At 59.2% G+C, this 14,884-nt stretch overlaps 3 protein-coding genes across 3 annotated transcripts; all 3 read left to right on the top strand.

The window, feature by feature from the left end:
• Nucleotides 1-58: 58 nt before the first annotated feature.
• Nucleotides 59-4,801, top strand: WHR41_05351 (uncharacterized protein; the record flags this gene model as incomplete). Its single annotated transcript, XM_069373956.1, has 1 exon — nt 59-4,801. One exon carries the CDS (start codon nt 59-61, stop codon nt 4,799-4,801), a length of 4,743 nt encoding a protein of 1,580 aa, XP_069229567.1.
• An 837-nt stretch (nt 4,802-5,638) lies between these two features.
• Nucleotides 5,639-7,984, top strand: WHR41_05350 (uncharacterized protein; the record flags this gene model as incomplete). The annotated part of the gene is made up of 1 exon (XM_069373955.1): nt 5,639-7,984. One exon carries the CDS (start codon nt 5,639-5,641, stop codon nt 7,982-7,984), a length of 2,346 nt encoding a protein of 781 aa, XP_069229510.1.
• Nucleotides 7,985-8,791: 807 nt separating this feature from the next.
• On the top strand, nt 8,792-11,639 carry WHR41_05349 (uncharacterized protein; the record flags this gene model as incomplete). The annotated part of the gene is made up of 3 exons (XM_069373954.1): nt 8,792-9,168; nt 9,227-9,677; nt 9,732-11,639. The coding sequence occupies 3 exons, from the start codon at nt 8,792-8,794 to the stop codon at nt 11,637-11,639; spliced, it is 2,736 nt and encodes a 911-aa protein (XP_069229677.1).
• Between the last annotated feature and the right edge of the window lie 3,245 nt (nt 11,640-14,884).

Genomic DNA, 14,884 nt, shown 5'->3' with positions numbered 1-14,884 from the left:
CCAGCGCAAGCCTCCCAGAGACTATCTCCCAGTCCATCGGACCCTCCCGCGACGATCTATGAGCAGCCATCTGTGGAAGGCCTACTACGAAGACGATGTCGATTCTTTTCGGCACCTCTTGGAGGCCTCGATTGCCAACGCCAGGCAGATAGGCGTAAGAGGAGGCGGTAATGGCATAAACTTCTCTGTGGGAAGCCCAGGCGGGCTGAGTACGAGTCCGACCATGCTGGCCAAGACCCGGAAGTCGTCTGGATTCGGGAGCTCTGGCGCAGGCAATAGTGGGATTACATTCACCAAGGCGGATATCAACTTTAGAGATGCTAGTGGATTGACGATACTGCACCATGCTGCTTCGTCATCAGACGAGAACGCAGTAGCGTTCGCTGCAGCTCTTGTCGAGCATCCACTCATTGATCTGTACGTCCAAGACTACGAGAACAACTGGACGGCACTGCACCGCGCATTCTACTTCGGCAATATATCAATAGCTCGGATGATTCTTGAACGCGACGTTGGAAACGCTCTTGGTCAGACCACCGGGCACGTTCAGCAGACTGTCGGGCTGGTCAAGATCAAGGATCGCGAAGGCCATGGCCCATTCGATCTATACGCCGCCACAATCAAGGATCGCACTCTTCGACCAGAAACGAGCGATCAAATTCACGAAGAAGCTGATGGCAGCGATGAGGAAGACGGTCGAATGGATGCCGACGACGACGATGAATACAAGAGGTATCACAACGTAGCATACACACAGGTCAACGGCGACGAAGTGTACACATTCGGCAGCAACAGAAATGTGTCTCTTGGATTTGGCGATGAGGACGACAGGCAATTTCCCGAGCGCATCGTTCTGCGCCGACCAGAGCATCTTCTGCGACGCTTTTACCGCGAGCACCTCAAGCAGCAAGACAAGACTTTGTCTGCTCATGACGCTACTCACGAGTCTCAAGTCAGACTTGCCAAAAGCACGCCTGTTGAGAAGATTCCTTGGATTGTCAGGACCAAGCCGTTGATTATCCAGGATGTACTAATGGCTAAGCTACACACGGCCGTGCTCACCACAGACCCAGAGTCGAACCTTTACATGTGCGGGCACGGACAAGGTGGTAGATTGGGTGTCGGCGACGAGCGCACACGGTACAATTTTGTTTGTGTTGAAGGAGGTGCTCTGGCCGGAAAGAAGATCGCAACTGTCGCGCTTGGACAAAATCACACACTTGCTATTTCCACCGACGGTGAGATATACAGCTGGGGCAACAACGGGTTTGGTCAGCTTGGCTACAGTCTACCAAAGACCAGGAACGACGAAGACCCAATCAGCACGGTTCCTCAGCAGATATTTGGACCGTTGAAGCGAGAATCCATTGCGGGCATCGCTTCGTCTCGCATCCACTCTGTCGCTTTTACCGGCGCATCACTATTTACGTTTGGCAAGAACGAAGGTCAGCTCGGCATCGTCGACTCTGACGCGCGGTCACTGGAAATCCAGGTCACACCTCGCAAAGTGGCAGCCTCTCTCTTCACGTCGCCTATCGCAAGTGTCTCCGCAGTCGACAAGGCCACAGTCTGCCTGCTCGAAAATCACGACGTCTACGTCTTCGCAAACTTCGGGTACGCCAAGGTATCGTTCCCTCTGGAAGGCTTCTCGAACCATTTCCTGAAGCAGAGCTTTCTTGTCACAACCTACGACACCGCCCCAAACAGGATCGTCAAAGTCACATCCGGCGGCGATACTGTATGCGCACTTTCAAGCAGGGGTGAGATCTTCACACTTTCGGTCGCACACAGGGGTGGCAACCAGGCCTCATCCACCACAAACCCGACCAAAATCCGCGGCGCCGTCAGCCAGCCTGTGTGTATCTGGTCCCTCAAGACGGGCAATATGGCGGCCCGCGACGTCGGTGTTGACGCAGACGGCTCGATCCTCCTCACCACCGAGGAAGGTAGTGTCTGGAAGCGCACAAAGCGCGCGAAGATCAAGGACGCCACTGCATCTGGCACGGGTGAGTACAAGCCGAAGGACTACAAGTTCTCTCGCATTCCGGGTTTGACCCGCGTGCTGGCTGTTCGAGCTTCGGCGCACGGCGCCTACGCTGCGGTCAGGCGAGACTGCGACGTTACGAAGACGCAGATTGTGGTGGAGGACCAAACGCTGTGGAAGCAGTACCTTCCGCTTTTCGCTCTGAGACCGCTGGCTTTGCGGTTGGAGCAAGCGGAGATGAACGCTGAGGATAGGCCGCGCTTCTGGCAGGGGAACCGGAAGCCCGATGAGATGCAGACGCTCAGACGCGCGATTCTAGAGAGCAAGGATCTGGAGAAGGATCTTGCTGATATCTGCGAGCGGGCCATGAATGACTCTGCCGCGAAGTACGATGCGGTTCTGGCTACGTCGAGTTCCGAGCTGCGCATCCCGGTACACCGCTTTCTCCTCACTGGCAGGAGTAAGGTGCTACGACGAGGTCTCTCGGATGTGACTGAACAAGGCCAAGTATGGGCTATTCCTGACGCTGCTTCCGTCGAGATTGATGGCGAGGGCCGCACCGTCCTCACTTTCCAGGGCTTTGACATCTTGTCACTCGTCGACCTGGCATTGTACCTCTACATCGATCAGATCATCGAGTTCTGGCACATCCGCAACGCGCAGCAGATGTCATATAGGTATCGCCAGGTTCGCACCGAGCTGATGAAGCTCTCTGCCAAGCTAGAGCTCGTCAAACTGGAGCCCGCCGTTCGCCAGATGATCGAGCCGCGGGCTTGTATGGACATGGACTTTGAATCAGCTTACAAAGACTCTTCGTTCTTCCAAGACACCGATCTCATCGTTCAGCTGGAAGACGGCGAGGTCCGAGCACACAGCGTGCCTCTCTGCACTCGCTGTCCGTTCTTCGAGGGCCTCTTCATGGGTCGTGCTGGTGGGCGTTGGCTTGCTGGGCGAGATGAAGAAGACGTCACGGTCGATCTTTCGCACATCACGATGGACACCTTCAACCTTGTGCTCCGCCACATCTACGCCGATACAGGAGCTGAGCTCTTCGATGGTATCACGAGCACTGATCTCGATGAGTTCCTTGATGTGGTCCTGGATGTCCTCAGCGCAGCTAACGAGCTGATGCTCGAACGCTTGTCGCAGATCTGCCAATCTGTGATAGGCCGCTACGTCAACGCGCGCAACGTTTGCTGGCTGCTGAACGCCATCTCCCCCAGCTCTGTGCACGAGTTCAAGCACGCCAGCTTGGAGTACCTGTGCTTGAGCTTGGAGGCTATGCTGCAAGGTCACCATCTCAATGAACTTGACGAAGATCTCCTGGAAGAACTCGATGAAGTCGTCCAAGCAAATCAGCTTGCTTGCATGCCTTTCGCCAAGAGCGGCCGCGCCGAGGAAGACTTGCACGAGCGACATCCGGAGCTTGCCGCTATTCTTGAGCGCAACCGCAAGGCTAAGGTTGACTCTGTCAGGCTTCGCTCCAAGTACCAAGACGTTGACTTCTTCGCGCCCGGCTCTGTCGGCGATGACGGCACTCACTCGCCTTCGCAGAAGCCCAGACGCGGTTCGGCGATCGCTAGCAAAGCGGATGACGACCGACCTTCGCTCAAAGCGAAGGCTTCTTCGAAGGATATGATGTTTTCTATGGACGAAGAGATGAGCTCGTCGTATCGCTCGCCTGGCCCTTCTCCCGCGATCAAGCCCATGTCGACGCCCAAGCTGGACTCGATCCCTGCGGGCTCGCCTGCTGATGAAGGATGGCTTGATTCGCGAGGCAAGGCGATTGCGTCTCCGGTTCTCAGGCCGCAGCAGTCGTCCATCCCGGGTTCGATGACGCCTCGCACGCCAAAGTCGCCTTTGCTCAACGGCAGGACTCCTCCCAGTGGCGGCGTGCCTTGGACCGCCACACCGCTGGCAGGATCGTCTAAGACAGGCCTCAAGGACATCATGGCGCAGGCCTCCTCCAGCAGGACATCATCCCTGTCCCAGGGCCTAGCATCGCAAAAGGCCGCCGCAGAGAAACCCAGCGCCTCTCCATTCAGCCTCCCAGCGCCCAAACTTTCGCAAAAGGAGCGCAAAAAGATGCTCCAGCAGCAACAGGCCGCCAGCGCCCAATCCGCCGCGCGACTCAACGAGAGCAAACTCAACTCCTCCACCGCACGCGGCTCGCCCTGGCAAACCGTCTCCGCGCAGAAAGTGCCCTCGCTGAAAGACGTCATCGACACCCAGTCCTCCGCTCCTCCGCCGCCAACGCACCGCGCCTCAACTCCACACCTAACCATGCGCCAAACCGTCGCGAACCCCAAACCCGCTCCCCCACCGCCACAAGCTCAGCCAAAACCCATCATCGCCAGCCCCAGCGCCCGCCACAGCTTACCCGAAAACCACGCCCCGCGCCCAATCGCTCAGAGCACTTCCAACTCAAAGCCCATCCCCCAGAGCATCCGCCACTCGCCCGCGCCCGCGGAGCCCTCGCTGCAGCTCAGCATCGACGACATCGTGGCGCAGGAGCGCAGGCAGAAGGAGCTGCTGCAGGAGGCGGTCGCGAAGCGCGATCTGGGAGAAATCCAGGCCGAGCAGGAGTTTCAAGAGTGGTGGGAGAGGGAGAGTCGGAGGGTGCAGGAAGAGGAGATGGGGGGCGGGAGCGGGAGGAGGGATAGTGCGAAGGGGGGTGCGGGGAGGAAGGGACAGGGGAGGAAGAGGGGTGGTGGTGGTGGTGGTGGTGGTGGGAGGGGGAGGGGGAGAGGAGGGCAGCAGGCTGGTGGGCGGGGACAGAGTCAGGGGAGAGGACAGGCGCAGACGCAGAAGAGTTGATTGACGAGAAGAGGAGGGTGTAATTATTATTGATGCTGGTTTTGATGCTGATACTGGGCTGGAACTAGTACAGCCATATGATAGAGATGCCGAACATGTATACAGCTGTATTGTCGTTTATCTTATGAAATCAGCTGGCTGCGGAGGATTCCATATTTGCAAATCAGAGATCCTGTTTTACGTATTTGTAGGTATACCACTGGACGCCATCCCACATGACAGACACACTCGCGGTGTGGACCTGCCCGATGGAGGTGGCAGCTGCAAGCCCACCAAGCGGGTGAGAAAATAAGGCTGCCCGCCCGCTCTCCACGGCAGAGTGGCAGACCCACCCACCGAGCTGGCGGGCGGGCGGGCGGCCGCGGTCGGTCGTTCACCCATCATCCCCAGAGAAAGAGACGCCGCGGGCCACTCGCACTGCTCCAAGACCTCCGTCCATGCCAGGGAGCGCAAGAGCGAGGAAACACCCACGACACCCAACACCGCCGAGCTTCTACTAATAACACCCATTCTATACCACGCACGCGGTTTCACCCTCACGCAGCATTGCATCACACCAACACCGCGCCGCCGCCTCACGCCACGCCTCGCACGTCGCACACGCCCGTCACCGCCGCCCTCCCTTCGCCCACGCCCACGCGAGACTGCGCGCCGCCCACGTTTCCGCCTGCAGCACCCACGAGCCGCTCGGACAAGCCTCGCCGACCGGGGACTGCTGCCGCACTCCATCTGCGCACTGCCCGCCCGTCCGTTGGCCGCGCGACGACACACCCTGAAGAGGCCGCACACCCGCGCCCGCGAGGCGGACCTCCATCGCGACAGCACACCACCGCCGCCATGCCGAGCGCCTCCTCGCCCGCGCCCGCCATGCCCTCGTCGCCCAAAGCCTCCACGGGCTCAGCGCGCCCCGGCCTGCCCAAGCGCCACTCCAGCCATTCCACCTCCGGGCAGACGAGGCAAGCCGTCCGCGACGCCGTCTCGCCCGGCTCGCACCCCGAGGGCCAGCAGGCCCTGCGGCACCCGGTGCGCAGCGGCAAGCACGCCCGCATCGTCCTGCCGCGCAACCACTCCAGCGGCCGCAACCTGGCCAAGATGGGCCGCGCGCACGAGGCCGCCGCCCAGCGCCAGCACCAGCAGCCGCAGAACCACCACGGCCGCAACCGCAGCCACGAGAACGACACCGAGATCCGGCTCCCCGGCAGCCTGGACGAGAGCACGCCCGTCCTCCAGCAGCAGATGCAGCAGCAGCAGCGCCCCGCGATGCGCCGTAACATGACGTCTTACCACCTCTCGCGGAACCAGTCGCACACGAAGCTGAAGAAGAACCACTCGCACGGCGCGCTGCAGCGGCTCAACTCGCGCGGCAACCTGGCCGCGCTGGGCGGCAGCGGCAAGGCGCCGCCCTCGCCGGGGCTCAAGGGCCGCAGCAAGCGGCCCAAGAGCGCCGACATGAGCAAGTGGGCGCTGGAGAAGGACCTGCACGAGCAGGAGGTCGAGCTGGCGCAGCGGCTGGCGGAGAAGAGGGAGCGCGGCGGAGGGCCGAAGAAGGTTGGTTTTGCGGTCGGGAGTTCGGGCGACAGTGCTGACGAGGAGGCGGTCGATATGGATGGGCACGGGATGGAGGAGGGTGATTGGACAGAGGAGAGCACGAGCGCGAGCCCGTATAGCACGAGGCAGAACACGGCGAATAATTCGCGGAGGGAGAGTGTGGTGCAGGACAGGTCGGCTGAGAGGGTGCCGGTTGTGGTTGGGAAGGGGGCGTTGCTGCCGGAGAGGCTGGTGCAGGTGGAGCGTCCGGAGGTGCAGCAGGAGGGTCATCAGTCGAGTGTTGAGGAGAATGACGAAGACGAGGAGAAGACTGAGACCGAGACTGAGGAGGACGACGAGACGCCCAGCCCTCGCAGCACTGTCAAGCCGAGACCACAGGCTGCAGGACCTACTTCACAGCCTGCGCAAGAGCAGCGACAGCAGCCGCAAGAACTGCAGCTACCTAAGCAGCCGATATCAGAAAGACAGCAGCCTCCGAAGATCTCTCAACCCCCGAGGAGTCCGCTCCATGCGGCGAGGGAGCACCCCAACCCGACCATGCCATATCTGAGGAATGCTAGCGGCACTCTACCTGCACCAGCGATGACGAGCAACGTGAACGCCCTGGACAGCTCACATAGCGTTCGCGGGTCGCCCGCTACATCAACGCTGTCAACTGGCTCCGCCTCAGCAGGAGACGCCGAGCAACAAGAGCTCGTCTCTCGCTTCATCCCCAGCACGTCACATCCATACACCGGCAGCAACCCAACCACCACCCAAAATACACCCAAGATGTCCTCCTTCCACACTCCTGAAGCAGACAGCTCTATGCACCGCCACAACAAAAACCACTCCCGCCACACCTCCCAACAGCACCCCGAGCCCATCAGCCCCGGCAACTCGACCATCTCCGGCTCCTCCGGCACCGCCACCCCAGCCCTCGGCCGCTCGCGCACCGAGCTCAAAATGCTACAAGAAAAAGCCATGGCCGACATCCACTCCGCCGTCGACCGCAACCCCTTCATCCCCGCCCACGTCTACGACCGCCGCAACGAATCCCTCAAATCCTACCTCAACCTCGCCGCCCTCAGCAACGCCGCCGCCGCCACCAACGGCGGCTCCGTCACGCCCACCGGCACCAACACGCTCGCCAACTCCGCCTCGACCAACCTCTCCCTCGGCCCGGAGATCTTCCAGGGCCGCTTCAAGGCCGTGCACACGGAACTCCGCGTCGTGCAGAAGTTCCGCGACCCGCTCGCGGAGTCCCTCACCCGCCTGCGCGCCTGCAAGGGCAGCAGGCTCAGCCGCTCGCCGCAGAAAGTGCACGCGGCGGCTCTGCGGACCAGCAAGAGCGCCGTCTCGCTGCCGGCTGCGGCGGGGGGCAAGAAGGGCCTGCACTCGCGCGCCGTGAGCGGCGCGGCGGCGGAGAAGGGGCTGAGCGGGAGTCCGCTCAAGGGCGGGCCGGTGGGTGCACCGGCCGGGCTGCAGAGTTCGAGGAGCTCGGTCAATGTGCAGGGGCAGGGGAGGAGGGGCCCGCAGAGGGGGGTGTCGTTTGTTGGGGGCGAGGGGCGGGATGAGGAGGAGAGAGGGGAGGAGGAGAGTGTGGAGGCTGTGGCGAGGAGGCTTTGGGGGGATGTTGGGGGGGTTGGGGCTTGAAGGGGGAGGGTTATTGATGTTGGGAATTCGGTTTTGTTGGGTGGTTTGGTTGGTTTTTCTGAGGGGTTGAATTTTTCTTTATTTCTTTCCTTTTAGCGAGGCGTTGGGTTTATTCGGTCTTCTGATAATTTTAGTCCTCTGTTTTACTCCGGGCCTCAGGGCTTTGACGATGGTGCATGCGAAGGATGGGGATAGGGATGTTGCGAACTCGTTATTGTCACTATATCAAGACAGGACAGTGTGTATGATACGTTGGATCATTGATATTTACGATGGGTACTGTATTTTGGAGATCGCAATTGAGTGAACTCTAACACAGTCATAACCGCCAAGCCGTATCTCCTCTTATAAACGGCGACCCTGGTCGATGAAGTGAAGTCGGCTAAATCTCACGCCGCGATCGACGGAAAACTGGGTCTCATGCGGGGAACGCTTCCTCCTCCTTCTACAACCAGAGCGTTTTTTGACTTCATGCTTCCTCTCTCGCTTGATGGCGATCGCACGGCATAGCCCGAGCTGCACTTAGGGCATTCAGCCTGATGTTTAGACTGCTTTGCTGCAGGAGGTAAGACGTAATGACGACAAGTCTCGACGGCTCCCTGCTGGAGGTCCGTCGTCAATGCATCGATGGATTGAACTATGCTCTCTAGCGTGGCCAAGCGATGAGGAGGTGCTCCCAGAGTGCGGTAAAATGCAAGACATCGTCAGGACTGGCCACACCGGCTCTCAATATATTACAATGGCTCCCCTCTTCCAGCAACAACTCACGCCCCAACGCTGCTCCAAACCTCCAAGGCGTCCACCACCATGGCCCCCCCAAAACACCTCCTCCCCTGGTCTCTAGCACCTCTCCTTCTCGCGCCCTTCGCCCACGCCCAAAATGATGCCTCGCAGTGTTCCTCCAGCTCCTCCGCAGCTTACAACGCCACTTTCACCACCCTAGGCTGCTATAACGACAGCAGCGTCAGCATCCTGTCGGCCGCGAAACTCAGCACAATCGCCATGACGCCCTCGTACTGCGCGAGCTGGTGCGGCGAGCGTGGGTATGCCTACGGCGGGATCAATTTCGGCACGCAGTGCTTTTGCGATAATGAGCCGGATTTCGGCAATGCGAACGAGATCGACGAGAGCAGGTGCCAGCCGTGCGTCACGGACCCGGGGAATAAGTGCGGTGGGGGCTATATGTGAGTTTTTCCTGCCCTTGGGTCCTGGGATAGAAAGCTGATCGGATGGATCGGATAGCATGACGCTCCTGCAAGTCGACAACCCGCAGGGCAACGCCAGCATCGGCGCGGACCTGTTCACGCCGGCGTGCCAGACGAGCCCCCTGTGCTCGCGCGGCATCTGCGATGCGAGCTTGAGCGTCGCCGAGCGCGTCGCTTCGCTCGTCGGCGATCTGACGCTGGAGGAGAAGATCCTCAACCTCGTGGATGCCTCCGCCGGCGCGCGCAGGATCGGTCTGCCCTCGTACGAGTGGTGGAGCGAGGCGACGCATGGCGTTGGCTCGGCGCCGGGCGTGCAGTTTACTCCAAAGGGGTACAATTTCAGCTATGCTACGAGTTTCCCTTCGCCGATTCACTACGCGGCTGCGTTTGATGATGAGCTTATTAAGGCTATTGGGGAGGTTGTTGGGAGGGAGGGTAGGGCATTTGGAAATAATGGGTATGCGGGCTTTGATTACTGGGCGCCGAACGTAAGTTGTGGAGGTGGTTTATATGCCGCTGATCTTGACTGACAATTACTCCAGATGAACAACTTCCGCGACCCACGCTGGGGCAGAGGCCAAGAGACGCCCGGCGAAGACGTGCTGCACGTGCAGAACTACATCCGCAACTTCGTCCCGGCTCTGCAGGGCGACGACCTCGACAACAAGCAGATCATCGCCACCTGCAAGCACTATGCCGTCTATGACATCGAGACTGGCCGGTATGGCAACAACTATGACCCTACGCAGCAGGATCTTGCCGACTACTACCTTGCACCCTTCAAGACTTGCATCCAGGAGGCACATGTCGGTAGCGTGATGTGTTCTTACAACGCCGTACTCGGTATCCCTTCCTGTGCCAGCGAATATCTGCTCGAAGAGGTGTTGAGGGACCACTGGAACTTCACCGCCGACTACCATTACGTTGTCGGCGACTGCGGTGCTGTTGGCGACATCACTGACTGGCACAATTTCACCGAAACCGCTGAGGACGCGGCATCCGTGGCTCTCAATGCTGGAACAGATCTTGACTGCGGTAACACATACGTCCGACTCAACGAATCTCTCGCCGCCAATACGACCACTGTCGCTCGAGTGGACGAGGCACTGACGAGGCTTTACAACGCTCTTTTCACTGTTGGTTTCTTCGATGGCGGCAAGTATGCCGAAGTAGGCTGGTCTGATGTCGCCACGCCTGAGGCCGACGCGCTGGCTTATGAAGCCGCTGTGGCGGGCATTACGCTTCTGAAGAACACCAAGGACATCTTGCCTCTGGATGGTGATCGGAAGCGGAAGGTCGCGCTTATTGGACCTTACGGCAATGCGACGGAGCAGATGCAGGGCGCTTACTCTGGCACTCCGAGGCATATTGTCAGCCCGTTGGAGGCTCTCAATGGCTACGGCATGTGGGACGTCACTTACGAAGAGGGCACTGGTATCAACTCCAACAGCACCGAGGACTTCGATGCTGCGGTGTCTGCAGCCAAGGACGCTGACGTGGTGATCTTTATGGGCGGTCTGGACAACACTCTCGAGCGCGAGACAAACGACAGGGAGACGCTCGAATGGCCCGGAAACCAGCTCGACCTCATCGAACGGCTCGCAGGCACCGGCAAGCCCGTGGTAGTCTGCCAATTTGGCGGCGGACAAGTCGACGACACCGCCCTCGTCCGCAACAAAAACGTCAAAGCCCTCCTCTGGGTCGGATACCCCAGCCAAAGCGGCGGCACCGCCATCCTCGACATTCTCACCGGCAAGAAATCCCCCGCCGGCCGCCTACCCATCACGCAGTATCCCGCCGCATACAACGACGAAGTCAGCATCTACGACATCAACCTCCGTCCCAACGCCACTTACCCCGGCCGCACCTACCAATGGTACACCGGCAAGCCCGTCTTCCCCTTCGCCTACGGCCTGCACTACACCACCTTCGCCACCAAACTCACCCACCCCCCGCGCAAATCCTACAACATCCAACAACTCCTCCACGCCGCCCACTCCTCCTCTACGTCACCCCACCTCCTCCCCGACACAATCCCCTTCACAACCCTCCGCGCCCACATCACCAACACCGGCCGGCGCCACACAAGCGACTACACCGCCCTCCTCTTCCTCTCGAGCCCCAACGCCGGCCCCGCCCCGCGGCCCCTCAAACGCCTCGTCTCGTACGCCCGCGCGCACGATCTCCGCCCGCGCGGCGGCAAGCAGACGGTCGATCTGCCGCTTTCGCTGGGCTCGTTGGCGCGCGCGGATGATAATGGGGATATGGTCATCTACCCGGGGAAGTACAAGTTGGCGCTTGACAATGACGCGCGCGCGGTGGTGGAGTTTGAGTTGAAGGGCAAGGCGGCGGTCGTGGAGACGCTGCCGAGGCCGAGGGAGGAGTATGAGTTTACGGTGCCGGTGACGATTCAGCCGCCGAGTTATGCCGATTATGGCGAGAATGTGTAAGGGCGGCAAGTTTGCGGGAACCTGGCTGTTGAAGGCTTCAGTCGGCCAGTTTTTTGAGTAGTGAGATGCTCGATAGTACACCTGTATCGTCATCGCAAATCTGTGCTTTCCGTGACGGACACCTACCCTGGAGACGAGGTCTAGGAGGAGTCGAATGGAGGACGCTGCGCGGGACGTGTTCACGGGAGTATACGTGGGCTTAGTCGCAGATGGAAATACCACTGCTTGCAGGTACTTGCCTTGCAGTACCATTGGCGAGCCGCTCAGTCGAATCGAGCATGTCGTAACCTCAGTATAGTCAATCGGCTACACAGCGTTTGTCATTCCTCATTTCGCGTGAACACGAAATGACACCTGTCCTGACCTTGTCATACGACACCACGCAGCAAACACCGGCAACTGTATTACTCTTGGCGACATCGACAAGGGCACCAGCCTTCCAGCCGCACTAGCTCACCACGACAAACGTCTAGTAGAAGCCACTGGCATGAAAATGCGCGGTGCTTTGGGCTCGTCGCTCTCACAAGAATTTGGGACTCCTCGTCCAGCCCAAGTGTAAGAAAATCAAGTCAAGCTCCGCACCCAGCTGGGCAAGCGTGTCGTCCTGGCACCCGCTTACTCTCGCCAACGAGTCAATTTGCGCCGGTCGCTACGGTAGTGTCAATGGCGCTGGCATCACGCGACGTGTCCGAATGTCCACTGCTTGGACCTGTGACGGACGACTCCCGGCTCACCGTCCCGAGTGTCGCCCAGGCTAGCGAAAACGCTCCAAGGGGGCGTAGCCATTGGGGCTAGGAGGGAGGGGATGAGGGGGCTGGCGAGTTGGGGAGATGAGAGACAGGGCCTTGGCGAGCAAGCGAACGTGGGAAGGGGGAGGCGAGATGACGAGAGAGCGATTGGGCATGCTGACTGAGGAGCATAGGGTAAGGTAAGGTAAGGTAACAGTCATCAGAAGTCATGCAGTCAGCTTGCAATCGACAAAGGTTCGGTAGCAATGCCGACAGCCCATGCGACCCAGTTTTTTCGCTCGACGTGGTCGTCGCTGACGGCGGCCACGTTGTTGTTCCTCCCTGCCCTGCGGGTGTTTGACACGCCCCCGGTCGTGCGTACCTGGGGTTGAGGCGCGGGCCTTCGGGCGCTAGCGCAGGAACCGTTTCACCCAATTTCGCCTGTTCTTTCTGATCTCGCTATGGCCGGCCGGGACGAACGCTCCGGGCCCGTGGGCGAGCGCGTTGGTTGATTGCTGTTCGCGTACGGGCGTTGTGCACGCGATGGTGTTGCAAGAGCAATCGCGGCGAAGAGTCGCAATATGTTACGGCTCACAAGATCAGGCCAGCAAACACCGCAGACAAGACAACCGTGCACTGCTGCACTGCGGCCAAGGCCCGATGCGCAGTTGAGACATTCCAGCCCTAAGCAGCGACAGCCGGCGGCTAGCGAGAGGCAGAGACGACTCCATCGCGGTGGTGTGACCATGTGACCAGCACAGCGAACACCGCCAGACCGGGTGGCTTGATTCGCTTGCGTCGCCGCCCAATTTCCCGTCGCTTCGGATAGCTAATGTCGTGTCATCGAATACCGCAATCAATAGTCACCACCGGATTCCAATGAATCGCCGGTACTCGTTGCTTGGAAGGGCAAAACCTTAACCGACCATGCAGATTCGGTCAAGGTTTTGCGCCCACTGCCGGTACTGTTGGCAGATGGCTGCACACCTTATATTCCCGAGGTCAGTGTTGGCGCCCCAGCGCGCAGGTTTTTCTTCGTCTCTGCGATATTCTGGTATACCTGACGCCCCACCCACGCTCTTTGAACACCCATTGCTGCTGGACAAGCACGCCGCGATCGTTTGACCTACGATCCGCTTACACAGTCTTTACAATCGTCGCTCGTTACAACAAGAACTTTTGCCGCCGTCGCAGTCTATTCTTGACACACTGACTTGCGCCGCGACACTCGCTTGACAGCGCGCAAACAAGTCTCAGACGCCTGTCGTTTCACCATATCAGCGCTCTCAACAACCGACAAAGTCGACCATTGCTCTCGCACTCACCAATCTCGTACCTACCGGACTACCACAGCAATCGCAATCGCACAATCTCTGCGCAATTTCCATCGAAGCCCATCAACAAACAAACAAACCAATTTTCACATTCCACACCAGCGTCATCCATCGAACCCAGCACCCAAATCATCGGAACAGCAAAGCCATTCCAGAACCTCAGGGTCCAACCCATCGAAGCATTCCAACCAGATCATCAATCAACCAACCCACCAAATCAACCATGCGCCTCTCAACCACAGCCCTCCTAACCCCCCTCCTCCTCACCCTCGCCTCCGCGACCGACACCAACACCGCCTCAACAACCTGGACCCTAACCCGCACCGTCCAGCGCGTCGTCGCGACCGTCACCGCCACGCGCCCGGTCAACGACACGCACACGCACACCACCACGACCATGGCGAGCGTCAGCGCGACGCCGTACGGGAACGGGACGGCGACGGTGCTGGGCACTGGCGCGGGGCCGTCGAGTGGAGGAGTGAGTGAGGCGACGGGGTTGCCGGATTCGGGCGCTGGGAGAATGGGGTTGGAGGGAGTTGGGTTGCTGGTAGGTGTTGGTGTTGTTGGGTTTTTGGCGCTGTGAGGGCTCGATGTCGAGGGAGGTCGGGTTTTGTTGATGAGGAGGTCTTGTTTGATCGATGGTTTGGGCTTTTGGCCTTCTTTTTTTTTTTTTTTTTTGCTTTTTTCTCACAAAAACCTTGATGGTGGAGTTTCTGATGTGAGATACCTTTATGATTATTTATGTTTCATGTTTATCGAGACGAGGGAGAGATAGGGTGAGGTCGAGATGGGTCGAAGTGGTTTGGAAGATTGCTTGCTTTTGTATCTTCGGATACTCGAGAGAGAGAAATACTTTGTTCACAACCTCCGAGTGCCTGGTTCTTCGTAAGATCGATCGCACTGTTTTACTCTCTGGCGTCAGGTGTATTGTATGTCGCTAAAAGTCATCCATTCTGAGCACATGGCAATGTGCGATGATGATTGTTGGTAAGCCATACAAGTAGCTCCATAGCTGCTTGGTGCGAGTCGATCAGATGTTGCTTCGCAATTCCTCGATTTGTGAATGCAGCCAAGTGCTGGTAAGCGCGTCAAGCGTGGTTGGTTGGGCAGAAAGAAGTCCGTCCTTCGCTGGCGGGCGCCCTGAGGCGCTCCCTCTTGGCGGTCAGCGCGCCTGGTGGGGGTT

The sequence above is a fragment of the Cladosporium halotolerans genome (genome assembly GCF_011745625.1).
Source record: "Cladosporium halotolerans strain TM138-S3 chromosome Unknown Sca14, whole genome shotgun sequence".
NCBI classification, from domain to species: Eukaryota; Fungi; Ascomycota; class Dothideomycetes; order Cladosporiales; family Cladosporiaceae; genus Cladosporium; species Cladosporium halotolerans.
Note: the sequence above shows the minus strand (reverse complement) of the source record. Positions and strands in the feature narration are given on the sequence as shown.